At 42.1% G+C, this 26,969-nt stretch overlaps 1 protein-coding gene across 1 annotated transcript in view; it reads right to left on the bottom strand.

Moving 5' to 3' along the window:
- WDHD1 (WD repeat and HMG-box DNA binding protein 1) overlaps positions 1–26,969 on the bottom strand; it is a 463,259-nt gene that overhangs the window by 50,443 nt on the left and 385,847 nt on the right. Inside the window, exon 23 of the mRNA XM_053697606.1 lies at positions 10,294–10,470. Within this exon, the coding sequence (XP_053553581.1) occupies positions 10,294–10,470 (177 nt within the window). The remainder of the gene's footprint in view (positions 1–10,293; positions 10,471–26,969) is intronic.

The raw sequence follows: 26,969 nt of genomic DNA on the forward strand, positions 1-26,969 counted from the left end.
AACTGGTGATGATCTTTGTGGATAGGAATGTGAAGATACGCATCCTTCAAGTCCACGGTGGTCATATATTGACCCTCCTGGATCATTGGCAAAATTGTTCGTATGGTCTCCATATTGAACGATGGGACTCTGAGAAATTTGTTTAGACATTTGAGATCTAAAATCAGTCTGAAGGTTCCCTCTTTTTTGGGAACCACGAACAGATTTGAGTAAAACCCCTGTCCCTGTTCTAGTTTTGGAACTGGACAGATTACACCCATGGTATAGAGGTATTCTACACAACGTAAGAACGCCTCTCTTTTTGTCTGGTCTACAGACAAACGTGAAAGATGAAATCTCCCTCTTGGGAGAAAATCCTTGAATTCTAGTCGATACTCCTGGGTCAAGATTTTTAATGCCCAGGGATCCTGAACGTCCCTTGCCCAAGCCAGGGCGAAAAGAGAAAGTCTGCCACCTACTAGATCCGGTCCCGGATCGGGGGCTGCCCCTTCATGCTGTCTTGGTAGCAGCAGCGGGCTGCTTGGCCTGTTTACCTTTATTCCAGGTCTGGTTAGGTCTCCAGACTGACTTGGATTGTATAAAATTCCCCTCCTGCTTTGTGGCGGAGGAGGAAGGGGAGGGTCCGCCTTTAAAGTTTCGAAAGGAACGAAAATTATTATTTTCCAGTAATGTCTGAAATTATTTCCTTTAGTTCAGGCCCAAATAGGGTCTTACCTTTAAAGGGAATAGCTAGAAGTTTAGATTTTGATGACACATCAGCAGACCAAGACTTAAGCCATAACGCTCTACGCGCTAGAATGGCAAAGCCTGCATTTTTAGCCGCTAATTTAGCCATTTGAAAAGCGGCATCAGTAATAAAAGAATTTGCTAGCTTGAGAGCCTTAACTCTATCCAAAATATCATCTAATGGGGTCTCAACCTTAAGAGACTCCTCTAGAGCCTCAAACCAAAAAGCTGCTGCAGTAGTCACTGGAACAATGCACGCTGTAGAAGAACACCCTGATGAATAAACAACTTCTTTAACAGACCCTCTAATTTTTTATCCATAGGATCTTTGAAAGCACAACTGTCCTCAATAGGTATAGTTGTATGCTTAGCCAGGGTAGAAATAGCACCGTCCACCTTAGGGACCGTCTGCCAGGAATCCCGAATGGTGTCAGATATGGGAAACATTTTTTTAACTTTTCTTAAAAGTAGGAGGGGGAGAGAACGGAATGCCTGGTCCATCCCATTCCTTAGTAACAATGTCTGAAATCCTTTTAGGTACTGGAAAAACATTGGTGTAAGTAGGGACCTCTAGATATTTATCCATTTTACACAACTTCTCTGGTGGGATTACAATAGGGTCACAATCATCCAGAGTCGCTAAAACCTCCCGGAGTAACAGACGGAGGTGTTCCAGCTTAAATTTAAAGGCCGTCACGTCCGAGTCTGTTTGAGGGAACACATTTCCTGAGTCTGAAAGTTCTCCCTCAGACAGCAATTCCCCTACCCCCAACTCAGAACACTGTGAAGGTACATTGGAGATGGCCAATAAAGCGTCAGAGGGCTCAGCATTTACTCTAGTACCGGACCTACTGCACTTACCCTGTAAACCTGGCAGTTTAGATAATACCTCTGTAAGGGTAGTAGACATAACTGCAGCCATATCTTGCAGAGTAAAAGAATTAGACGCACTAGAAGTACTTGGCGTCGCTTGAGTGGGCGTTAAAGGTTGTGACACTTGAGGAGAATTGGATGGCATAACCTGATTCTCTTCAGACTGAGAATCATCTCTAGACATACTTTTATCACTTAAAATATGTTCTTTGCAATGTAAGGCCCTTTCAGTACATGAGGGACACATCTTAAGTGGGGGTTCCACAATGGCTGCTAAACACATAGAGCAATGACTTTCCTCAATGTCAGACATGTTGAACAGGCTAGTAATAACCACAAAAAGTCCTGAAAACAGTGAAAAAAACAACAATCTGAAAAAACGGTACTGCGCCTTTAAGAGTAAAAAAGCATACAAGTTTTCCAAAACTGTCTTAAAATGTAATAAATATCACAATTTTTGCATATATGTGTTTAATCTTGTCAGCTAAAATTGCACCAAAGGAAGGAAAAGTTAACTTTTTATGGAAAAAAACGTTACTCAAAAACGTTTATTAAAAGTAATAAATCAACCCCCTGCACCTCTGTGGTGCAAACCTGCCCTCAGGGGTCTGTAAGACACACTATCCTTCGTTTTTTGTCTAAATCTGCAGCCTAGGCCCACCGAAGCTGGAGCTTGCTGTCTTCAGAATCATTTCAACTGCGCATCTGAGGCGCGAAAATAGGCCCCGCCCATCAATATCGATGTCTCTCATGCCTAATGGGAACCGCTGTAAAGCGGTCTAGCAAAATAGCCATGTGGGTTTTCATATAACCCATCCATTAATGAAAGCCATGTGAACCCTTATAGTGCCATCAGCTACAAAAAACGTTTGTATATAAAAACGTTAAGCATCCCCAAAACATGAAAACGTTTTGCCCACAAAACATTATGTTAACAGTGTCAACCAAATTGTTCCATAATAAACAGGTTCCAGTAATACCCCCTTCTTCACATGTAGGATTACTACTTACCCCTTCCCTTAAGGGAACTATGTCAGCCAGTTCTGAAATACCACAGTCTCTCCAGAAAAAAATGACTGAACATACCTCAATGCTTGTAGCATGAAAAACGTTCCACACACTGAAGCTTCTCAAGTACTCCTCAGCCATTCTGTGGGAACTACTCTGGATCTTAGTGACAACTGCTAAGATCATCAGTCTCCAGGCAGAAATCTTCATCCATCTGCTGCCTGAGAAAAAAATAGCACTCACCGGTACCATTTAAAAGAAAAAAGTCTTGCTTGAAGAAAATAAAAACTATCATTTTATCACCTCTTTCACTTTACCTCTTCCTATTACTTAGTATAGGCAAAGAGAATGACTGGGGGGTGGAGTCAAGGGAGGAGCTATATAGACAGCTCTGCTGTGGTGCTCTTTGCCACTTCCTGTTAGCAGGAGGATAATATCCCACAAGGATGAATCCGTGGACTCTTCGTATCTAGTAGAAGAAATGAATTTATCAGGTAAGTTCTTACATAAATTATGTTTTCTTTCATGTAATTGGCAAGAGTCCATGAGCTAGTGACGTATGGGATAGCAAACACCCAAGATGTGGAACTCCACGCAAGAATCACTAGAGAGGGAGGGATAAAAGAAAAAGACAGCCAATTCCGCTGAAAAAAATTAATCCACAACCCAAATCATAGGTTTTTAATCTTATAATGAAAAAGAAAAAAACTGAAATTATAAGCAGGAGAATCAAACTGAAACAGCTGCCTGAAGAACTTTTCTATCAAAAACTGCTTCTGAAGAAGAAAAAACTTAAAAATGGTAGAATTTAGTAAATGTATGCAAAGAAGCCCAAGTTGCTGCTTTGCAAATCTGATCAACTGAAGCTTCATTCTTAAAAGCCCACGAAGTGGAAACTGACCTAGTAGAATGAGCCGTAACCCTCTGAGGCGGGGATTTACCCGACTTCAAATAAGCATGATGAATCAAAAGCTTTAACCAAGATGCCAAAGAAATGTCAGAAGCCTTCTGACCTTTCCTAGAACCAGAAAAGATAACAAATAGACTAGAAGTCTTCCTGAAATCTTTAGTAGCTTCAACATAATATTTCAAAGCTCTTACCACATCTAAAGAATGTAAAGATCTTTCCAAAGAATTCTTAAGATTAGGACACAAAGAAGGGACAACAATTTCTTTACTAATGTTGTTGGAATTCACAACTTTAGGTAGGAACTTAAATGAAGTCCGCAAAACCGCCTTATCTTGATGAAAAAAATCAGAATAGGAGACTCACAAGAAAGAGCAGATAATTCAGAAACTCTTCTAGCAGAAGAGATGGCCAAAAGGAACAACACTTTCCAAGAAAGCAATTTAATGTCCAAAGAATGCATAGGCTCAAACGGAGGAGCCTGTAAAGCATTCAAAACCAAATTAAGACTCCTAGGAGGAGAGATTGATTTAATGACAGGCTTGATACGAACCAAAGCCTGAACAAAACAATGAATATCAGGGAGTTTAGCAATTTTTCTGTGGAATAAGACAGAAAGAGCAGAGATTTGTCCTTTCAAGGAACTTGCAGACAAACCCTTATCCAAACCATCCTGAAGAAACAGAAAAATTCTAGGAATTCTAAAAGAATGCCAAGAGAATTTATGAGAACACCACCATTAAATGAAAGTCTTCCAAACTCGATAATAAATCTTTCTAAAAACAGATTTATGAGCTTGCAACATAGTATTAATCACTTTGAATACACTGCGTTCCTCTGGATCTCACTAATATACTACCTTCCTAGCTTACTCAATTAAAACGTTATCCCCTCAAAAAAACGTTCAAATCACTGAAATTGGAAAAGATCATTTGTAGAGTAGCGCCCCAACTATACTCAGGGCTGAAGGTTAAATAAAAGCACATATAAGTTAAACATATATAAACTCAGTTATAATTTATTTAAAACAAAAATATAAATATATCAAAATTCCCAAATAATGAATTCTTACTTCAAACCTCTGTATATACAAAATATTTATTGAAGCATGATATGTGTCACCTAAAAAATTAAAAATCAATCCTAAACAAATAAATAATCCTAAACAAATAATTTATCTAATAACAATAGTTGTGGCCACAACTTTATATTTATATGTTAAAATCGAGTGATATTAATTTCCAAACTCTGATTTTTTATAGGCAGTAAGAGGACTCTTATAAATGTCCTGATTAGCTCACAGTTTGCAATTCTCCTTTTGGAATTTTCTTAAGGATACTATATTCTCAATGTTAATATTAGTGTTGTTAAATAGTTTCAGTTGAGTATATACACACCGGGTAGCGTCACTTTAGCCGTTAGGTTTTCACACTCAGTTTTAGATCACAGAACCAATCAGCTATTGGTATTTGGACAACTCCCTTATTTGAATTTCCAATGCCGGTTAGAAACTTTGCAGAGTTATGGCAATTGTAACAATAATTCTCAGTATTTTTGCAAGAAATTAAGTGTTCTCCTTTGTATCCAAACAGTCTTTTTCTACTATTCACTTTCTAACCGCTTTAACTTTTAAAAGAGAAAAACGCTCTTACCTCGTCTGTGTCTCCTATTTCTCTTAGGCGGCTTCTTAATTCAAGCCTTACCTGGACACTTTTGAGCGATTCTCTGCAGTTATTGGGTATCGTGGAAAGCTGAATAAGTAAATTGTAGTCCTGACAGCTGCAGCTTGTCAGGACTACAATTTACTTATTCAGCTTTCCACGATACCCAATAACTCTGCAAAGTTTCTAACCGGCATTGGAAATTCAAATAAGGGAGTTGTCCAAATACCAATAGCTGATTGGTTCTGTGATCTAAAACTGAGTGTGAAAACCTAACGGCTAAAGTGACGCTACCCGGTGTGTATATACTCAACTGAAACTATTTAACAACACTAATATTAACATTGAGAATATAGTATCCTTAAGAAAATTCCAAAAGGAGAATTGCAAACTGTGAGCTAATCAGGACATTTATAAGAGTCCTCTTACTGCCTATAAAAAATCAGAGTTTGGAAATTAATATCACTCGATTTTATCATATAAATATAAAGTTGTGGCCACAACTATTGTTATTAGATAAATTATTTGTTTAGGATTATTTATTTGTTTAGGATTGATTTTTAATTTTTTAGGTGACACATATCATGCTTCAATAAATATTTTGTATATACAGAGGTTTGAAGTAAGAATTCATTATTTGGGAATTTTGATATATTTATATTTTTGTTTTAAATAAATTATAACTGAGTTTATATATGTTTAACTTATATGTGCTTTTATTTAACCTTCAGCCCTGAGTATAGTTGGGGCGCTACTCTACAAATAGTATTAATCACTGAGTCAGAGAAACCTCTATGACTAAGCACTAAGCGTTCAATTTCCATACCTTTAAATTTAATGATTTGAGATCCTGATGGAAAAACGAACCTTGAGATATAAGGTCTGGCCTTAATGGAAGTGGCCAAGGTTGGCAACTGGACATCCGAACAAGATCTGCATACCAAAACCTGTGCGGCCATGCTGGAGCCACCAGCAGCACAAATGATTGCTCCAAGATGATTTTGGAAATCACTCTTGGAAGAAAAACTAGAGGCGGAAAAATATAGGCAGGTTGATAACTCCAAGGAAGTGTTAATGCATCCACTGCTTCCGCCTGAGGATCCCTGGACCTGGACAGGTACCTGGGAAGTAAATTCCCTAAAATCTGATCAATGCCAATAGAGCTCCCAGAACCTGTGACCTCCATGCTCGTCCAGAAAGGCAAACCTTAGAAACTGGTAATGATCCCTGTGAATGGAAACATGCAAGTACGCGTCCTTCAGGTCTACGGTCGTCATGAACTGACCTTCCTGAACCAATGGAAGAAAGGATTGAATAGTTTCCATCTTGAAGGACGGAGTCCTGAGGAATTTGTTGAGGCATTTTAGATCTAGGATGGGACAAACAATTCCCTCCTTTTTTGGAACCACAAACAGGTTTGAATAAAATCCTAGACCCTGTTCCTCTAGAGGGACTAGTACGATAACTCCCAGGGAGGATAGGTCCTTTACACACTATAAGAAGGCCTCCCACTTTACCTGGTTGGAGGATAGTCTTGACAGGATAAATCTACCCCTTGGAAGACAAAACTTGAACCCTATTTTGTAATCCTGGGATACTATGTCCACAGTCCATGGATCTGGGACATTGTGTACCCAAGCCTGCTGAAAAGAGAAAGTCTGCCCCCCACTTGAACGAAGTATGGATCGGTGGCAGACCCTTCATGCTGATTTAGCATCAGTGGAAGGCTTCCTGTTTTGCTTCCCCCTATTCCAAGGCTGACTGGACTTCTAAGAGGTCCTGGATTGCTCTGGTTTGTAAGAGGAGGAGGAAGACTTCTGACCTTTAAAGTTGAGAAAGCAACAAAAATTAGAATTCCGACGACCTTTAGGTCTATCTTTCTTGTCCTGAAGTAAGAAAGATCCCCTTCCCACCCGAATATCGGGAATGATTTCAACCAAAGAGAGAGTCTAACCCTTATAAGGTAAAGCCATAGTCTCACCAATAGGATGCTGCTCCCGCAACCGTGGCAATACTTGCCATAGGTTGCCACTGTAATACTTGATGGACATACATCCTTTTTTAAGTAAGCCTCCAGCTTCTTATCTATTGGATCCTTAAAAGAACAACTATCCTCTATAGGAATAGTAATTCTTTTAGCGGGAGTAGAGATAGCTCCCTCTACCTTAGGTACAGTACGCCATGAGTCCCAAAAGGAATCAGCAACAGTGATTATTTTTTTAAACAGGGGAAGTACCTGTAACATACGGGAATCCAATAAACAACCCTATGTTTATTCATAAAAACATATTATGAATTAAAAACTAACATCTTGAGGGCACTTAGAACATAGGTTTGTCCACTTCCATTCTACATGCCCCATAGTGCAGAAAATGAAAGAGATTGAATGCAAAAGTATATACTTTCAAAAGTCAAAGTAATATCATGAATAGCCAGTAGATGGCGGTAATACTATGAAAGTTCAGACTTTGCAAAATCTAATTACTCAAAGTAAATATTAATGAGGACAAAAGAAAATGTATGCTTACCTGATAAATTTATTTCTTTTTAGACACGATGAGTCCACAGATTTCATCCTTACTTGTGGGATATTCACCTCCTGGTCAACAGGAGGCGGCAAAGAGCACCACAGCAGAGCTGCTAAATAGCTCCTCCCTTCCCTCCCACTCCAGTCATTCGACCGAAGTTAGGAAGAGAAAGAAAAAGGCCAAGGTGCAGAGGTGTCTGAAGTTTACAAAAATGAATCACCTGTCGTGGACTCATCGTGTCTATAAAAATAAATAAATTTATCAGGTAAGCATAAATTTTCTTTTCTTTTTAAAGAAATGTCATCCTTACTTCTGGGATACAATACCAAAGCTAGAGTACACGGATGATAAGGGAGAAACAAGACAGGGAACCTAAACGGAAGGCACCACTGCTTGAAGAACCTTTCTCCCAAAAACAGCCTCAGCCGAGGCAAAAGTATCAAATTTGTAAAATTTAGAAAAAGTGTGAAGAGAGGACCAAGTAGCAGCCTTGCAAATCTGTTCTACAGAAGCTTCATTTTTGAATGCCCACGAGGAAGCAACAGCCCTAGTGGAATGAGCCGTAACTCTTTCATGAGACTGCTGTCCAGCAGTCTCATATGCAAAAACGGATGATGCTCTTCAGCCAAAAAGAAAGGGAGGTAGCCTTAGCTTTCTGACCCTTATGTTTTCCAGAGAAAACGACAAACAAAGAAGACTGACCAAAGTCCTTAGTCGCTTGTAAATAAAATTTCAAAACACGGACCACGTCCGATTTGTGCAAAAGACGTTCCTTTTGAGAAGAAGGAATAGGACACAATGAAGGAACAACAATCTCCTGATTAATGTTCCTGTTTGAAACAACCGTAGGAAGGAGTCCTAGGTTAGTACTGTACTTAAAACTACCTTATCTGAATGAAAAATAAGGCAAGGAGAATTGTATTGTAATGCCGAAAGTTCAGACACTCTTCGAGCTGAAGAAATGGCAACAAGAAATAAAACTTTCCAAGATAAAAACTTAATATCTTAGGAATGCATAGGCTCAAACGGAGCCCCTTGAAAAACTTTAAGAACTAAATTCAGACTCCATGGAGGAGCAATTGGTTTAAACACAGGCCTGATTCTAACCAAAGCCTGACAAAAGGAATGAACATCTGGGACATCCGCCAGACGTTTGAGTAACAAAATAGATAAAAGGCAGATATCTGACCCTTTAGGGAACTTGCCGATAAACCCTTCTCCAATCCTTCTTGTAGAAAGGACAAAATTCTGGGAATCCTAACTCTACTCCATGAGTAGCCCTTGGATTCATACCAATAAAGATATTTACGCCATATCTTATGGTAAATCTTTCTAGTCACAGGTTTACGAAACTGGATCATGGTCTCTATGACCAAATCAGAAAACCCCCGCTTGGATAGGATTAAGCGTTCAATCTCCAAGCAGTCAGTTTCAGAGAAACTAGATTTGGGTGAAGAAAGGGCCCTTGAATGAGAAGGTCCTTCCTCAACGGAAGTCTCCAAGGTGGCAGGGATGACATGTCCACCAAATCTGCATACCAAATTCTGCGAGGCCACGAAAAGAAAGAAAGAAATATTAGTAATTAATTTAAATGTCTATCCAGCTTGTGGAAATTTATGACTTTTTAACAAAACCAATACTCCATTTAATCACTTATTTTATACAATAAACTTATTTTCACTGTAGAATGTCAGAGAGTACTCGAACTTTTTAGCAATTTGTTTACATGTGATAAGCAATTGGTTTATATGTGCAGAATAATATCTAGAGATATTACCGCCTGTTGTATTTGAATCTGTTTACTTTAACCTGTTATTTGCCATTCAAGGAAGAAATATAATAAAAGTATTTACTTAGATCTTCGTGTTTGGGACGTTCCTATAACAGTCTGGAAACTAGTAATTCAATAATACATGGAGCAACACTTCCCAAATTAATTCTGTATTAATGTACCAAAATCTGCAGAGAGAAAGACTTAAAAGGTGGCCATTACCAACCTCAAGCCGATTTTTAAAACTGTCTATAATATTCTCCCTAGAATTGTATGGTTAATCCTCCATTATATAGGAGCATATATTTTTTCTTAGTTCTAATGGCTCATATTTAGTTTTACACATTTGTATGCAGCCCTTAAAAGGAACATGAAACCCAACATTTCTTTCATGACTCATGTAGCCCATACAATTTTAAACAACTTTCAAATTTCCTTTTTACAAATTTCCTTAGTTCTCTTGCTATTCTTTGTTGAAAAGCATACCCTGGTAGGCTCAGTAGCGGGGAGCTAGCTGCTGATTGGTAGATGCACATATATACCTCTTATTGGGAAGGGTGTTGGTATCCTTTATGCAAGTAGTAGCAATGCACTGAGAATTAAGTAAATTGATGATAGAAGTAAACTGGAATATGCTCTGTCTGAATCATAAAAGAAACATTTTGCATTTCCTGTCCCTTTAAAATTTCTAAAATATTGACCTGTGGAAAGAAGTTGGACAAACAAACAAACATGAAACTAAAGATATATTGCCAATATAAGTTAAGCCAAATGGAAAACAGATTGTAGCAAATAAAAGTTTGAATTTATGAATATTACCTGCTTTGATTTTGACTTCGGGGCCAGAGGCTTAATAACAATGGAATCAGATTTACTTGCAGATTGGTTTCCACCAGGTGTTGGCTTCTTAGAAAATTTAGTCATGTTATCCAAGATGTTGGCAGAGCGAGAAGAGCTGCCTGAAAATGCTGGGCTTTTATTACTGGCTGATGACACCTTCAAATTCAAGTAAAGGTTAAAATAAGTCAAACGCATAGAAATGTTTTGTCTTTATAACATTTACAAACATTGCACCAAAAGTATAAATATTACAGTTACTCTTAGCAAAGTACCCAAATACATCATTATTTAGCATTTTTATTTAACTGGCAATTTTAGTATATTGTCTCAATCTTCATGTTTAGTTATACCAAATGGAAAACTTCATAAGGGTGTAATAGACATTGTTATATACAATAACATAATTTATGCTTACCTGATAAATTTATTTATCTTGTAGTGTAGTCAGTCCACGGGTCATCCATTACTTATGGAATATATCTCTTCCTAACAGGAAGCTGCAAGAGGATCACCCAAGCAGAGCTGCTATATAGCTCCTCCCCTCACATGTCATATTCAGTCATTCGACCAAAACCAGACGAGAAAGGAGAAACCATAGGGTGCAGTGGTGACTGGAGTTTAATTAAAATTTAGATCTGCCTTAAAGACAGGGCGGGCCGTGGACTGACTACACTACAAGAGAAATAAATTTATCAGGTAAGCATAAATTATGTTTTCTCTTGTTAAGTGTAGTCAGTCCACGGGTCATCCATTACTTATGGAATACCAATACCAAAGCTAAAGTACACGGATGAAGGGAGGGACAAGGCAGGAACATTAAACAGAAGGAACCACTGCCTTTCTCCCAAAAATAGCCTCCGAAGAAGCAAAAGTATCAAATTTGTAAAATTTTGAAAAAGTGTGAAGTGAAGACCAATTTGCAGCCTTGCAAATCTGTTCAACAGAGGCCTCATTTTTAAAGGCCCAGGTGGAAGCCACAGCTCTAGTAGAATGAGCTGTAATCCTTTCAGGAGGCTGCTGTCCAGCAGTCTCATAGGCTAAACGTATTATGCTACGAAGCCAAAAAGAGAGAGAGGTAGCCGAAGCCTTTTGACCTCTTCTCTGTCCAGAGTAAACGACAAACAGGGAAGAAGTTTGACGAAAATCTTTAGTTGCCTGCAAATAGAACTTCAGGGCACGGACTACGTCCAGATTATGCAAAAGTCGTTCCTTCTTTGAAGAAGGGTTAGGACACAGTGATGGAACAACAATCTCTTGATTGATATTCCTGTTAGTAACTACCTTAGGTAAGAACCCAGGTTTAGTACGCAGAACTACCTTGTCTGAATGAAAAATCAGATAAGGAAAATCACAATGTAAGGCAGATAACTCAGAGACTCTTCGAGCCGAGGAAATAGCCATCAAAAACAGAATCTTCCAGGATAACAGCTTGATATCAATGGAATGAAGGGGTTCAAATGGAACGCCTTGAAGAACGTTAAGAACTAAGTTTAAGCTCCACGGCGGAGCAACAGTCTTAAACACAGGCTTAATCCTAGCTAAAGCCTGACAAAAAGCCTGAACGTCTGGAACTTCAGAAAGACGTTTGTGTAGAAGAATAGACAAAGCAGAAATCTGTCCCTTTAACGAACTAGCAGATAAGCCCTTTTCTAAACCCTCTTGTAGAAAGGACAATATCCTAGGAATCCTAACCTTACTCCATGAGTAACTCTTGGATTCGCACCAATATAAATTTTTACGCCATATCTTATGGTAAATTCTTCTGGTAACAGGCTTCCTAGCCTGTATTAAGGTATCAATAACCGACTCCGAGAAGCCACGCTTTGATAGAATCAAGCGTTCAATCTCCATGCAGTCAGCCTCAGAGAAATTAGATTTGGATGGTTGAAAGGACCCTGAATTAGAAAGTCCTGTCTCAGAGGCAGAGACCACGGTGGACAGGACGACATGTCCACTAGGTCTGCATACCAGGTCCTGCGTGGCAACGCAGGCGCTATCAGAATCACTGAAGCTCTCTCCTGTTTGATCTTGGCAATCAAACGAGGAAGCATCGGAAATGGTGGAAACACATAAGCCATGTTGAAGACCCAAGGGGCTGTCAGAGCATCTATCAGCACCGCTCCCGGGTCCCTGGACCTGGATCGGTAACAAGGAAGCTTGGCGTTCTGGCGAGACGCCATGAGATCCAGATCTGGTTTGCCCCAACGATGAATCAGTTGAGCAAAGACCTCCGGATGAAGTTCCCACTCCCCCGGATGAAAAGTCTGGCGACTTAGAAAATCCGCCTCCCAGTTCTCCACGCCTGGGATGTAAATCGCTGACAGGTGGCAAGAGTGAGACTCTGCCCAGCGAATTATCTTTGAGACTTCCAACATCGCTAGGGAACTTCTGGTTCCCCCTTGATGGTTGATGTAAGCCACAGTCGTGATGTTGTCCGACTGAAATCTGATGAACCTCAGAGTTGCTAACTGAGGCCAAGCTAGGAGAGCATTGAATATTGCTCTTAATTCCAGAATATTTATTGGGAGGAGTTTCTCCTCCTGAGTCCATAGTCCCTGAGCCTTCAGGGAGTTCCAGACTGCGCCCCAGCCTAGAAGGCTGGCGTCTGTTGTTACAATCGTCCAATCTGGCCTGCGAAAGGCCATCCCCTTGGACAGATGTGGCCGAGAAAGCCACCATAGAAGAGAATCTCTGGTCTCTTGATCCAGATTTAGCAGGGGGGACAAATCTGAGTAATCCCCATTCCACTGACTTAGCATGCACAATTGCAGCGGTCTGAGATGCAGGCGCGCAAATGGTACTATGTCCATTGCCGCTACCATTAAGCCGATTACTTCCATGCACTGAGTTACTGACGGGTGTGGAATGGACTGAAGGACACGGCAAGCATTTAGAAGTTTTGATAACCTGGCCTCTGTCAGGTAAATTTTCATCTCTACAGAATCTATAAGAGTCCCTAGAAAGGGAACCCTTGTAAGTGGTAATAGAGAACTCTTTTCCACGTTCACCTTCCACCCATGCGACCTCAGAAATGCCAGAACTATCTCTGTATGAGACTTGGCAGTTTGAAAACTTGACGCTTGTATCAGAATGTCGTCTAGGTACGAAGTCACCGCTATGCCTCGCGGTCTTAGTACCGCCAGAAGTGAGCCCAGAACTTTTGTAAAGATTCTTGGAGCCGTAGCTAATCCGAAGGGAAGAGCTACAAACTGGTAATGCCTGTCTAGGAAAGCAAATCTTAGGTACCGATAATGATCCTTGTGAATCGGTATGTGAAGGTAGGCATCCTTTAAGTCCACTGTGGTCATGTACTGACCCTCTTGGATCATGGGAAGGATGGTTCGAATAGTTTCCATTTTGAATGATGGAACTCTTAGGAATTTGTTTAGGATTTTTAAGTCCAAGATTGGTCTGAAGGTTCCCTCTTTCTTGGGAACCACAAATAGATTTGAATAGAATCCTTGCCCGTGTTCTGTCCGCGGAACTGGGTGGATCACCCCCATTAGTAAGAGGTCTTGTACACAGCGTAGAAACGCCTCTTTCTTTATTTGGTTTGCAGATAACCTTGAAAGATGAAATCTCCCTCGTGGAGGAGAAGTTTTGAAGTCCAGGAGATATCCCTGAGATATGATCTCCAACGCCCAGGGATCCTGGACATCTCTTGCCCAAGCCTGGGCGAAGAGAGAAAATCTGCCCCCCACTAGATCCGTTTCCGGATAGGGGGCCCTCTCTTCATGCTGTCTTAGGGGCAGCAGCAGGTTTCTTGGCCTGCTTGCCCTTGTTCCAGGACTGGTTAACTTTCCAGCCCTGCCTGTAACTAGCAACAGCTCCTTCCTGTTTTGGAGCGGAGGAAGTTGATGCTGCTCCTGCCTTGAAGTTACGAAAGGCACGAAAATTAGACTGTTTGGCCTTTGATTTGGCCCTGTCCTGAGGTAGAGCATGGCCCTTACCTCCCGTAATGTCAGCTATAATTTCTTTCAAGCCGGGCCCGAATAAGGTCTGCCCTTTGAAAGGAATATTAAGCAATTTAGATTTAGAAGTCACGTCAGCTGACCAGGATTTAAGCCATAGCGCTCTGCGCGCTTGGATGGCGAATCCGGAGTTCTTAGCCGTAAGTTTGGTTAAATGTACGACGGCATCAGAAACAAATGCGTTAGCTAGCTTAAGTGCTTTAAGCTTGTTCATAATTTCATGCGAATGGCCTCTTCCAGAGACTCAAACCAGAATGCCGCCGCAGCAGTGACAGGCGCAATGCATGCAAGGGGCTGTAAGATAAAACCTTGTTGAACAAACATTTTCTTAAGTTAACCCTCTAATTTCTTATCCATTGGATCTGAAAAGGCACAACTATCCTCCACCGGGATAGTGGTACGCTTAGCTAAAGTAGAAACTGCTCCCTCCACCTTAGGGACCGTCTGCCATAAGTCTCGTGTGGTGGCGTCTATAGGAAACATTTTCCTAAATATGGGAGGAGGGGAAAAAGGCACACCAGGTCTATCCCACTCCTTGCTAATAATCTCTGTAAGCCTTTTAGGTATAGGAAACACGTCAGTACACACCGGTACCGCATAGTATCTATCCAACCTACATAATTTTTCTGGAATTGCAACCGTGTTACAATCATTCAGAGCCGCTAATACCTCCCCTAGCAATATGCGGAGGTTCTCAAGCTTAAATTTAAAATTAGAAATCTCTGAATCCAGTCTCCCTGGATCAGATCCGTCACCCACAGAATGAAGCTCTCCGTCTTCATGTTCTGCAAACTGTGACGCAGTATCTGACATGGCTCTCACCTCATCCGCGCGCTCTGTCCTTAACCCAGAGCTATCGCGCTTGCCTCTTAATTCTGGCAATTTAGATAATACTTCTGTCATAACAGTAGCCATGTCTTGCAAAGTGATTTGTAAGGGCCTCCCTGATGTACTTGGCGCCACAAAATCACGCACCTCCTGAGCGGGAGGCGAAGGTACTGACACGTGAGGAGAGTTAGTCGGCATAACTTCCCCCTCGTTGTCTGGTGATAATTTCTTTACATGTAAAGATTGACTTTTATTTAAAGTAACATCAATGCAATTAGTACACAAATTTCTATTGGGCTCCACATTGGCCTTTAAACATAGTGAACAAAGAGATTCATCTGTGTCAGACATGTTTAAACAGACTAGCAATGAGACTAGCAAGCTTGGAAATACTTTTCTAAAAAAATTTACAAGCAATATAAAAAACGCTACTGTGCCTTTAAGAAGCACAAAAAGCTGTCACAGTTGAAATAACAATGAACCAAAATAGTTATAGCAACCAATTTTTCACAGTAAATGTATTAAGTTAGCAAAGGATTGCACCCACCAGCAAATGGATGATTAACCCCTTAATACCCAAAAACGGATAACAATTTAATAATTAACGTTTTTATCACAGTCAAAACACACTGTCACAGGTCTGCTGTGACTGATTACCTCCCTCAAAATGAATTTTGAAGACCCCTGAGCTCTCTAGAGACGATCTGGATCATGGAGGATGAAGTAGACAGATTGTGACTGAATTTTTACTGCGCAAAAAAGCGCTAAAATAGGCCCCTCCCACTCATATTACAACAGTGGGGAAGCTCAGATAACTGTTTCTATGCAGAAAACAAAGATGGCCATGTGGTAAAAATCATGCCCCAATAAGTTTTTGTCATGAGATGCAGGACACAGCAATGATGGTACAACTCTATTTTATTGCAGAGCATAACAATACACATCTAGTCAGGTTGATTGTACTAAACTAACTGCGACAGACACTGGACCTAAGCCCCGCCCACAAACTAGTGACATCACATCCTGCTCTCATCACATCTTCCCCTTTTTCAAAGGCAAAGCATACATTTGCATATAATAAATAACAAGGTACACCAACAGGGTATACAACAACATTTTTGTTTTTGAACATTATAAAAACAGATAGATTAGAAAACATGAACAAATAAATTACATCCTGACTTGGACATCGGGGTAGACTACCCTAGTCCACAGTGACCATGGGATTATTCTGCCCATACTTCCGGTCACTGTTCTAGCTAAAGTCAGTCCCTGTATCGGGCCGGAAGTTTCACCACTCTTCCGCTTGATGTAACTTTGCATGAACTGTCCTCTGATACAGAAGATGGTGAACAAGAGTCTGCTGGAGGCAAAGATATATCCCCGCTGTGATCTTGCTGAGGGGAAGGCACCTCTCTTAGAACAGGGGATCCCACCGGCGGTGGTACTGAGGTATCCGGTTCCAGACTCTCAGGTACAGACTGAAGATGTCTTCGGTTACGGCGTGTAACTGTCCCTCCCTCTGTAAGGACTGTGTAAGACCTTGGTTCTGGAGAGCGGCCCACTACCGTAGCAGGCGTCTTCCATTTCTTCTCATCATCCAGTTTAATTCTGACACTTTGGCCCGCTTTCAGTTCCTGTAAAGGCCTGACAGAATGTCTCCTGTCGTAGAAGAAACGATAACCCTTTTTGGCCTCTTCATCCCTCCTAAGGACTTCGTCCCGAGGAACAGGGCCAGGCGGCTTGAAGACACCCACTGAGGGTAAAGTGGTGCGAATCTGGCGTCCTAGCATCAGCTGTGCCGGGCTAAACCCGGTGGCTTGAATGGGCGTCGCCCTGTATGACAAGAGGGCTAGGTACGGCTCAGATTGCTTTAGAATGAATTTTGTTGTTTGAACTGCCCTTTCAGCCATTCCGTTGGCCTGCGGATAATGTGGACTTGACTTGGAATGTACAAAATCATATTCCCTGCTGAAAGCACTGAACTCTGTAGAAGCGAACTGCATACCATTATCACTCACCAGCTCCATTGGAATGCCCCAGCGGGCGAACAAGCTCTTCAGGCGAATGATAACGGCCTGACTTGTGATATCATTCAGGGGTGCAATTTCCAAATACCTGGAATAGTAGTCGATCACAACAAGAAACTTTTTCCCGTGCAGTTCACACAAATCAGCAGCTATTTTCTGCCACGGCCCCGCAGGCAGCGGAGTAGACATCAAGGGCTCCCTTCTCTGAGTAGGCCGGCGTTCCCGGCAAAAGGCACATTTAGACACGTGATTTGCAATGTCGGAGCTGATCCCAGGCCACCACACAGCTGTAGCTGCTCTCTCTCTGCACTTTGTAATGCCTAAGTGGCCATCATGAATCCTGTTTAACATCTCTTTCCTCATGCTGACAGGAATTACAATGCGGTCTTGGAACAGCACCAACCCCTCCAGCTCCGTGAGCTGCGACCTCTCTGGCTGGTAAGCACTTAAAGACATCCAGGCTGCCCGACTCTCGGGCCAGCCTTCTCTTATGTACCTTATAACTTCTTGCAGATCTGTGTCCAAATATGTCTCTTTCTTTATCTCTTCCAGTTTCCTTGAAGAAATGGACTTAGAGGCCAGAACTGAATCAACATACACTTTCACATCCAATTCCGTGGAGGATTCTTCAGCAGCAGCCAGCGGGAGCCTGGATAGTGTATCTGCCACAACCAGTTGTTTCCCCGGCACATGCACTGCCTGAACATTGAACCTGAGCAGTCTCATTAAAAGTCTCTGGCATCTCAAGTGTGTTTTGTCAATGTCATAAGAATTGATTAGAGCGACTAGCGGTTTGTGGTCAGTTTCCAGACTAAATTTCTCCAAACCCACTAGATAACGGTGAAAGCGCTCACAGGCCCAAACTGCAGCCAGGCACTCTTTCTCAATTTGAGCGTATTTTGACTCCGCAGCCGTCAGTGTGCGGGAACAGTAGGCGATGGGCTGTAGTTTGTTGTCATTCAGCTGCAGGAGTGCAGCCCCCAACCCATAACTGCTTGCATCAGCACTAACCACAGTCTTTTTTGAAGGGTCGTAGAACCCCAGCACTGGGGCAGACCCCAGCAGGGACTTGGCATGCAGGAACGCTTTTTCTTGTGAGGGTCCCCAGACCCAGGCAACATCTTTCTTAAGCAACTCTGTGATAGGGTGTAAAACTGTAGATAAATCTGGAAGAAACTTGCCCACGTAATTTACAAGGCCCAATATCTGTCTCAGCTCATGTACATCAGAAGGGCTTTTCATCTGTTCAATAGCCCGAATTTTCTCGGGGTCCGGCTTGATGCCATCCCCGTTGATGATATGCCCAAAGTAGCATAATTCAGTTTTCCTAAAATGACATTTTTCTTTATTCAGCTTCAGCCCAGACTCTTTGATAGCCTGCAGCACACAACTCAAACGCTGATCATGCTCCTCCACTGTAGACCCATACACTAGAATGTCGTCCATGACGACCGCTGTGCCCATGTGGCCACTCAGGAGAGAACTCATTTCCCTTTGAAAGATTTCAGGAGCGGAGGATATCCCAAAGGGGAGTCTGCAGAAGCAGAACCGACCTACCGGTGTGATAAAGGTAGTCAGTTTGCGGCACTTTGGATCCAGGGGGATCTGCCAAAAGCCGCTAGAAGCGTCTAATGTGGAAAAGAACTTCGCCCCAGCCAACTTCGGGGCTATATCTTCCAATGTCGGCAGCACAAATCTCTCCCTCTTCACTGCCTCATTCAACCTTTTCAGGTCCACACAGATGCGCACCTTTCCGTTTTTCTTTGCAACTGGAACAATAGGGGCACACCAATCAGTTGCTTCAACAACCTCTTCAATAACCCCCATAGACTTCATGCGCATGAGCTCTTTCTCCACTTGAGGCATGAGCGGGAACGGAATTCTACGAGGAGTAGAAATACTGTATGGGACTGCGTCACTTTTAAGTGCTATACGGACAGGTTTGCAGTTCAGTAGGCCCAACTCGCCAAACATATCTTCAGAGATCTCATTCACTCTGGCCACGAGGCCCAAGTCACAAGCTGCTTTTCTGCTCAATAAACTGTTAACACACTGACCTCGGATCACATGCACCCACATGGTGAACTTCCTTTGTTTGTACTCACAGCTGGCAAGAAATTTCCCCACACAATCAATACGGCCACCAGGATTATGGACATTTGTAGTAACCTTCGCCAGCTGGGGCTGTCGAGGCAGTTTCATGAATTCAGCAAAAGACATTACAGTGATATCTGCTCCTGTGTCAATCTTAAAATCAACTTTGGCTCCCATTACAGTAAAAGTAACTTTCCAATCTTCCTCTGAGCTTGTCCGTTCCACAACAGACCCCACAAAAGACACTTCCTGACCCTCCTGGTCACTGTCCACCTGCATCTCCTTAATGTATTCAGTTTTACACACCACTTCAAAATGGCCTATTCTGTTACATTTTCTGCATCTTTTATCTCTGGCCGGGCATATAGCACTCTGATCATGAGCCCGGTAGCACCGTGTGCATCGGCCATGTTGCGCCCATCCACTTCTAGGCCTTTCCAGTACTTTAGATCTACTGCTCACACTGTGCCTTTCACTAGTAATTTTCCTAGACTGTTGCACTTCATCCACAATACTCTCAGACCTCAGATCAGCACTTTGCTTTTTCACCAGTTCACTCTGGCGGGCTATCCTAATAGCCCCGTCTAACGTTAAATCAGGCTCTAACTGCAGCTTCAGGGAGACTTCAGCATCTGCAATTCCAATAACTATTCTGTCTCTGATTTGCTCTTCTTTAGCAACACCAAACTCACAGAATTCAGCTAATTCATACAGGCTGCGCACAAATGACTCCACAGATTCTCCCACACGCTGATTACATTTGTGAAAACAAGCTCTCTCATGAATCACATTTCTTTTGGGCACAAAGTGGGCACTGAGTTTATCCATAACTATATCAAAGTTAACTTCTTCCCCTTCTTGGAAAGTAAAAGCATTGAACACTGGCTCTACATCTTTCCCCATGGAGTATAAAAGAGAATTAACTTGTACTTCACCACTCTCCTTGTTCAGTTTGGATGCAATCCTGAAGCGCTGAAACCGCTGACGCCATGTGGGCCAAGCTGCAGGCTGAGAAAAGTCAAAAGGCTCAGGTGGGGTAAACTTTGACATTGCAATCAATCAGGAACAGAAGCGCAGTCCAGAACTTCTGACACCATGTCATGAGATGCAGGACATATGCAGGACACAGCAATGATGGTACAACTCTATTTTATTGCAGAGCATAACAATACACATCTAGTCAGGTTGATTGTACTAAACTAACTGCGACACAGACACTGGACCTAAGCCCCGCCCACAAACTAGTGACATCACATCCTGCTCTCATCACAGTTTTATCACCAAGTACCTCACAAAAAACGATTAACATGCCAGTAAACGTTTTAAACATACATTTTAAAAGTTATGAAGTGTTATTAATAAGCCTGCTACCAGTCGCTTTTACTGCAGTTAAGGCTCATACATTATTTCAGTATTAACAGTATTTTCAGAGTCAATTCCATTCCTTAGAAAAATACATTCAGTGTACACACACTCATCAGCCTAATACCAGTCGCTATCACTGCATTTAAGGCTGAACTTACGTTACATTGGTATCAGCAGTATTTTCTCAGTCAATTCCATTCCTCAGAAAAATAATTTAGCCCTGCATGCTATTCCCCTTTTCTGAAGTTACCTCACTCCTCAGATGAGAACAGCCAGTGGATCTTAGTTACGTCTGCTAAGATCATAGAAAATGCAGGCAGATTCTTCTTCTAATGCTGCCTGAGAACAAACAGCACACTCCGGTGCCATTTAAAATAACAAACTTTTGATTGAAGAAATAAACTAAGTTAAAAAACACCACAGACCTCTCACAGCGACCTATCTTTAGTTAGGCTGCAAGAGAATGACTGAATATGACATGTGAGGGGAGGAGCTATATAGCAGCTCTGCTTGGGTGATCCTCTTGCAGCTTCCTGTTAGGAAGAGATATATTCCATAAGTAATGGATGACCCGTGGACTGACTACACTTAACAAGAGAAATACATTGTTTTTAACGTAAGCATAGTTATGTTTTATTCCCCACCTCCTTCTAGGGTGAGTGCTGCCATGTTGAACTCTAGCTTTCACTGCATTCTAGTGTTGACATGTGCATGTGTAAATCAACTCTCCTTATGACACCTTCAGTAAAACAAGGTTCCATTTAAATTGTGTAGTGAATCTAAAAGTGGCAAGAGTCCCAAAACAAAACAATTTGAGAACCAGTAAAACACTAACAAAAGACCCTTCACACAATCTTTAAGTAAACTGTTGAAAGAGTAATTTCAAACTGTCTTCAATAAAAACATTATTTATGCTTACCTGATAAATTTATTTCTCTTGTAGTGTATCCAGTCCACGGATCATCCATTACTTGTGGGATATTCTCCTTCCCAACAGGAAGTTGCAAGGGGATCACCCACAGCAGAGCTGCTATATAGCTCCTCCCCTCACTGCCATATCCAGTCATTCGACCGAAACAAGCCGAGAAAGGAGAAACCATAGGGTGCAGTGGTGACTGTAGTTTAATTAAAATTTAGACCTGCCTGAAAAGGACAGGGCGGGCCGTGGACTGGATACACTACAAGAGAAATACATTTATCAGGTAATAATAAATTATGTTTTCTCTTGTTAAGTGTATCCAGTCCACGGATCATCCATTACTTGTGGGATACCAATACCAAAGCTTAAGTACACGGATGATGGGAGAGACAAGGCAGGAACTTAAACGGAAGGAACCACTGCCTGTAGAACCTTTCTCCCAAAAACAGCCTCCGAAGAAGCAAAAGTATCAAATTTGTAAAATTTGGAAAAAGTGTGAAGCGAAGACCAAGTTGCAGCCTTGCAAATCTGTTCAACAGAGGCCTCATTTTTAAAGGCCCAGGTGGAAGCCACAGCTCTAGTAGAATGAGCTGTAATCCTTTCAGGAGGCTGCTGTCCAGCAGTCTCATAGACTAAACGGATTATACTCCGAAGCCAAAAAGAAAGAGGTTGCCGAGGCCTTCTGACCTCTCCTCTGTCCAGAGTAAACAACAAACAGGTTAGATGTTTGGCGAAAATATTCAGTAGCCTGTAAGTAAAACGTCAAGGCACGGACTACGTCTAGATTATGCAAAAGACGTTCCTTCTTTGAAGAAGGATTAGGACATAATGATGGAACAACAATCTCTTGATTGATATTCTTGTTAGAAACCACCTTAGGTAAAAACCCAGGTTTTGTACGCAGAACAACTTTATCTGAATGAAAGATCAGATAAGGAGAATCAATCTAAGGCAGATAACTCGAGACTCTTCGAGCCGAGGAAATAGCCATCAGAAAAAGAACTTTCCATGAAAGAAGTTTGATATCAATAGAATGAAGGGGTTCAAACGGAACCCCTTGAAGAACTTTAAGAACCAAGTTTAAGCTCCATGGAGGAGCAACAGGTTTAAACACAGGCTTAATTCTAACTAAAGCCTGACAAAATGCCTGAACGTCTGGAACTTCTGCCAGACGCTTGTGTAAAAGAATAGACAGAGCAGAAATCTGTCCCTTTAAAGAACTAGCTGATAATCCTTTGTCCAAACCCTCTTGGAGGAAGGACAATATCCTAGGAATCCTAACCCTACTCCATGAGAAATTCTTGGATTCATACCAATGAAGATATTTACGCCATATCTTGTGGTAAATTTTCCTGGTGACGGGCTTTCGTGCCTGTATTAAGGTATCAATTACTGACTCGGAGAAGCCACGCTTTGATAGGATCAAGCGTTCAATCTCCATGCAGTCAGTCTCAGAGAAAGTAGATTCGGATGATTGAAAGGACCTTGTATTAGAAGGTCTTGTCTCAGAGGCAGAGTCCATGGTGGAAAGGATGACATGTCCACTAGGTCTGCATACCAGGTCCTGCGTGGCCACGCAGGCGCTATCAATATCACTGATGCTCTTTCCTGTTTGATTTTGGCAATCAGACGAGGGAGCAGAGGAAACGGTGGAAACACATAAGCCAGGTTGAAGAACCAAGGCGCTGCTAAAGCATCTATCAGCTTCTGGGTCCCTGGACCTGGATCCGTAACAAGGAAGCTTGGCGTTCTGGCGAGACGCCATGATATCCAATTCTGGTTTGCCCCAACGGAGAACCAATTGAGCAAACACCTCCGGATGGAGTTCCCATTCCCCCGGATGAAAGTCTGACGACTTAGTTCTCTACACCTGGGATATGGATCGCTGACAGGTGGCAAGAGTGAGTCTCTGCACAGCGAATTATCTTGGAGACTTCTGACATCGCTAGGGAACTCCTGGTTCCCCCTTGATGGTTGATGTAAGCCACAGTCGTGATGTTGTCCGACTGAAATCTGATGAACCTCAGTGTTGCTAGCTGAGGCCAAGCCAGAAGAGCATTGAATATTGCTCTTAACTCCAGAATATTTATTGGGAGGAGTTTCTCCTCCTGAGTCCATGAACCCTGAGCCTTCAGGGAGTTCCAGACTGCACCCCAACCTAGAAGGCTGGCATCTGTTGTTACAATTGTCCAATCTGGTCTGCGAAAGGTCATACCCTTGGACAGATGGGCCCGAGATAACCACTAGAGAAGAGAATCTCTGGTTTCCTGATCCAGATTTAGTAGAGGGGACAAATCTGTGTAATCCCCATTCCACTGACTGAGCATGCATAATTGCAGGGGTCTGAGATGCAGGCGCGCGAATGGCACTATGTCCATCGCCGCTACCATTAAGCCGATTACTTCCATGCACTGAGCCACCGTGGGGCGCGGAATGGAGTGAAGAACACAGCAAGCATTTAGAAGTTTTGATAACCTGGACTCCGTAAGGTAAATTTTCATTTCTACAGAATCTATTAGAGTCCCTAGGAAGGAAACCCTCGTGAGAGGAGATAGAGAACTCTTTTCTTCGTTCACTTTCCACCCATGCGACCTCAGGAATGCCAGAACTATCTCTGTATGAGATTTGGCAATTTGAAAGCTTGACGCCTGTATCAGGATATCGTCCAGGTAAGGAGCCACCACTATGCCTCGCAGTCTTAGGACCGCCAGAAGTGAGCCCAGAACCTTTGTAAAAATTCTTGGGGCTGTAGCCAACACGAATGGAAGAGCTACAAATTGGTAATGCCTGTCTAGAAAGGCAAACCTCAGGAACTGATGATGATTCTTGTGAATCGGAATGTGAAGGTAGGCATCCTTTAAGTCCACTGTGGTCATGTACTGACCCTCTTGGATCATGGGTAAAATGGTTCGAATAGTTTCCATCTTGAATGACGGAACTCTGAGGAATTTGTTTAGGATCTTTAAATCCAAAATTGGTCTGAAGGTTCCCTCTTTTTTGGGAACCACAGATTTGAATAAAACCCCTGTCCTTGTTCCGTCCACGGAACTGGATGGATCACTCCCATTACAAGGAGATCTTGTACGCAGCTTAGGAATGCCTCTTTCTTTATCTGGTTTGCAGATAATCTTGAAAGGTAAAATCTCCCTTGTGGAGGAGAAGCTTTGAAATCCAGAAGATATCCCTGAGATATGATCTCCAATGCCCAGGGATCCTGAACATCTCTTGCCCACGCCTGGGCGAAGAGAGAGAGTCTGCCCCCTACTAGATCCGTTGTCGGATAGGGGGCCGCTCCTTCATGCTGTCTTAGAGGCAGCAGCAGGCTTTCTGGCCTGCTTGCCCTTGTTCCAGGACTGGTTAGGTTTCCAGGCCTGCTTGGATTGAGCAAAAGTTCCCTCTTGTTTTGAAGCAGAGGAAGTTGATGCTGCACCTGCCTTGAAATTTCGAAAGGCACGAAAATTAGACTGTTTGGCCTTTGATTTGGCCCTGTCCTGAGGAAGGGTATGACCCTTACCTCCAGTAATGTCAGCAATAATTTCTTTCAAACCAGGCCCGAATAAGGTCTGCCCCTTGAAAGGAATGTTGAGTAATTTAGACTTTGAAGTCACATCAGCTGACCAGGATTTGAGCCATAGCGCCCTATGCGCCTGGATGGTGAATCCGGAATTCTTAGCCGTTAGTTTAGTCAAATGAACAATGGCATCAGAAACAAATGAGTTAGCTAGCTTAAGAGTTCTAAGCTTGTCAACAATTTCAGTCAATGCAGCTGTATGTATGGCCTCAAACCAGAATGCCGCCGCAGCAGTGACAGGCGCAATGCATGCAAGGGGCTGTAAAATAAAACCTTGTTGAATAAACATTTTCTTAAGGTAACCCTCTAATTTTTTTTATCCATTGGATCTGAAAAAGCACAACTGTCCTCAACCGGGATAGTGGTACGTTTTGCTAAAGTAGAAACTGCTCCCTCCACCTTAGGGACAGTCTGATAAGTCCCGTGTAGTGGCATCTATTGGAAACATTTTTCTAAATATAGGAGGTGGGGAAAAGGGCACACCGGGCCTATCCCACTCCTTACTAATAATTTCTGTAAGCCTTTTAGGTATTGGAAAAACATCAGTACTCACCGGCACTGCATAGTATTTATCCAGCCTACACAATTTCTCTGGCACTGCAATTGTGTCACAGTCATTCAGAGCAGCTAATACCTCCCCAAGCAATACACGGAGGTTCTCAAGCTTAAATTTAAAATTAGAAATCTCTGAATCAGGTCTCCCCGATTCTGAGACGTCGCCCACAGACTGAAGCTCTCCGTCCTCAGGTTCTGCATATTGTGACGCAGTATCAGACATGGCTCTTACAGCATCTACGCGCTCTGTATCTCGTCTAACCCCAGAGCTATCGCGCTTGCCTCTCAATTCAGGCAATCTGGATAATATTTTTTTCATGGACCATTATTGAGAGAGTACCTATCCAGACCAAAGGGGGAGACAGGACTCGAAAATTGGGTGAAAGAGAGGCCTTCTGGATATTTTGTTTAAAAACGAGAGTTCCAGAAGGCCTCAACTCAGAATTCGATTTAATCAACTTTTGGTAATTTATGTAATCTACACTATACTGAGTTATCTATATATTGCCATGCCAGGCATTTATAGACTTACCAACATTTTTGTTCCCATCCAATACCCCTCCTTTATCAAACCACTGTATATTATAGATATTCTTCCCATATTTTAATATTTAACTTCATCACATATGAATTTAAGTACATAAATAGAGTTTAGGAATAACCTGTCAATGGAAAGCGGGCATACAGATTAGGGGATATTATTCCCCATAACTAGTAGTGACTAATCCCTTACTAGTACTTCTATACATTTATAATTTCAGTACATAATTAGTTAAGGATAAGGGACACTTCACTGTTTGCTTTTTACCCAGAACAAGCAAGATTTATTGTATAGATAACACTCCCCTCTTAACTAGTAGTGACTAATCCCTTACTAGGACTTCTGCAGATTTATGATTCTAGTATATAAACAGTTAATAATAAGGGACTTTTCACTGTAAGCGATTTACCCTGAGCAAACAAGATTAATAATATGGAGGCATAGGATCTCACAGTTGCGGTATGTAAATAGTAGCTTTCCAATTTGCTAAAGCAATAATGTCTGTATGTTTACTTAATCAACCGAATCTCTCCATATAACAACAGAACTGCAGGTTGCAGATATCTCCCACTGACGGTTGTTAACAACACACACACGTAACGGATAGGAGGACACAGCAGGTGCAGGGGACCAATAGGACAGGGTGTTCTATACGTCCGAAGCTCACGCTGTGAGACTTGCATAACGATTGGTCCCAACACACGGTATTCATTCAATGGGAATAATTCAGAACGGAGACCTGGGCAATCATTCACAAGCCTCGCAGCGCTGTGCAGACGAT

Source organism: Bombina bombina, chromosome 1, assembly GCF_027579735.1.
Source record: "Bombina bombina isolate aBomBom1 chromosome 1, aBomBom1.pri, whole genome shotgun sequence".
In the NCBI taxonomy this organism is placed as follows: domain Eukaryota; kingdom Metazoa; phylum Chordata; class Amphibia; order Anura; family Bombinatoridae; genus Bombina; species Bombina bombina.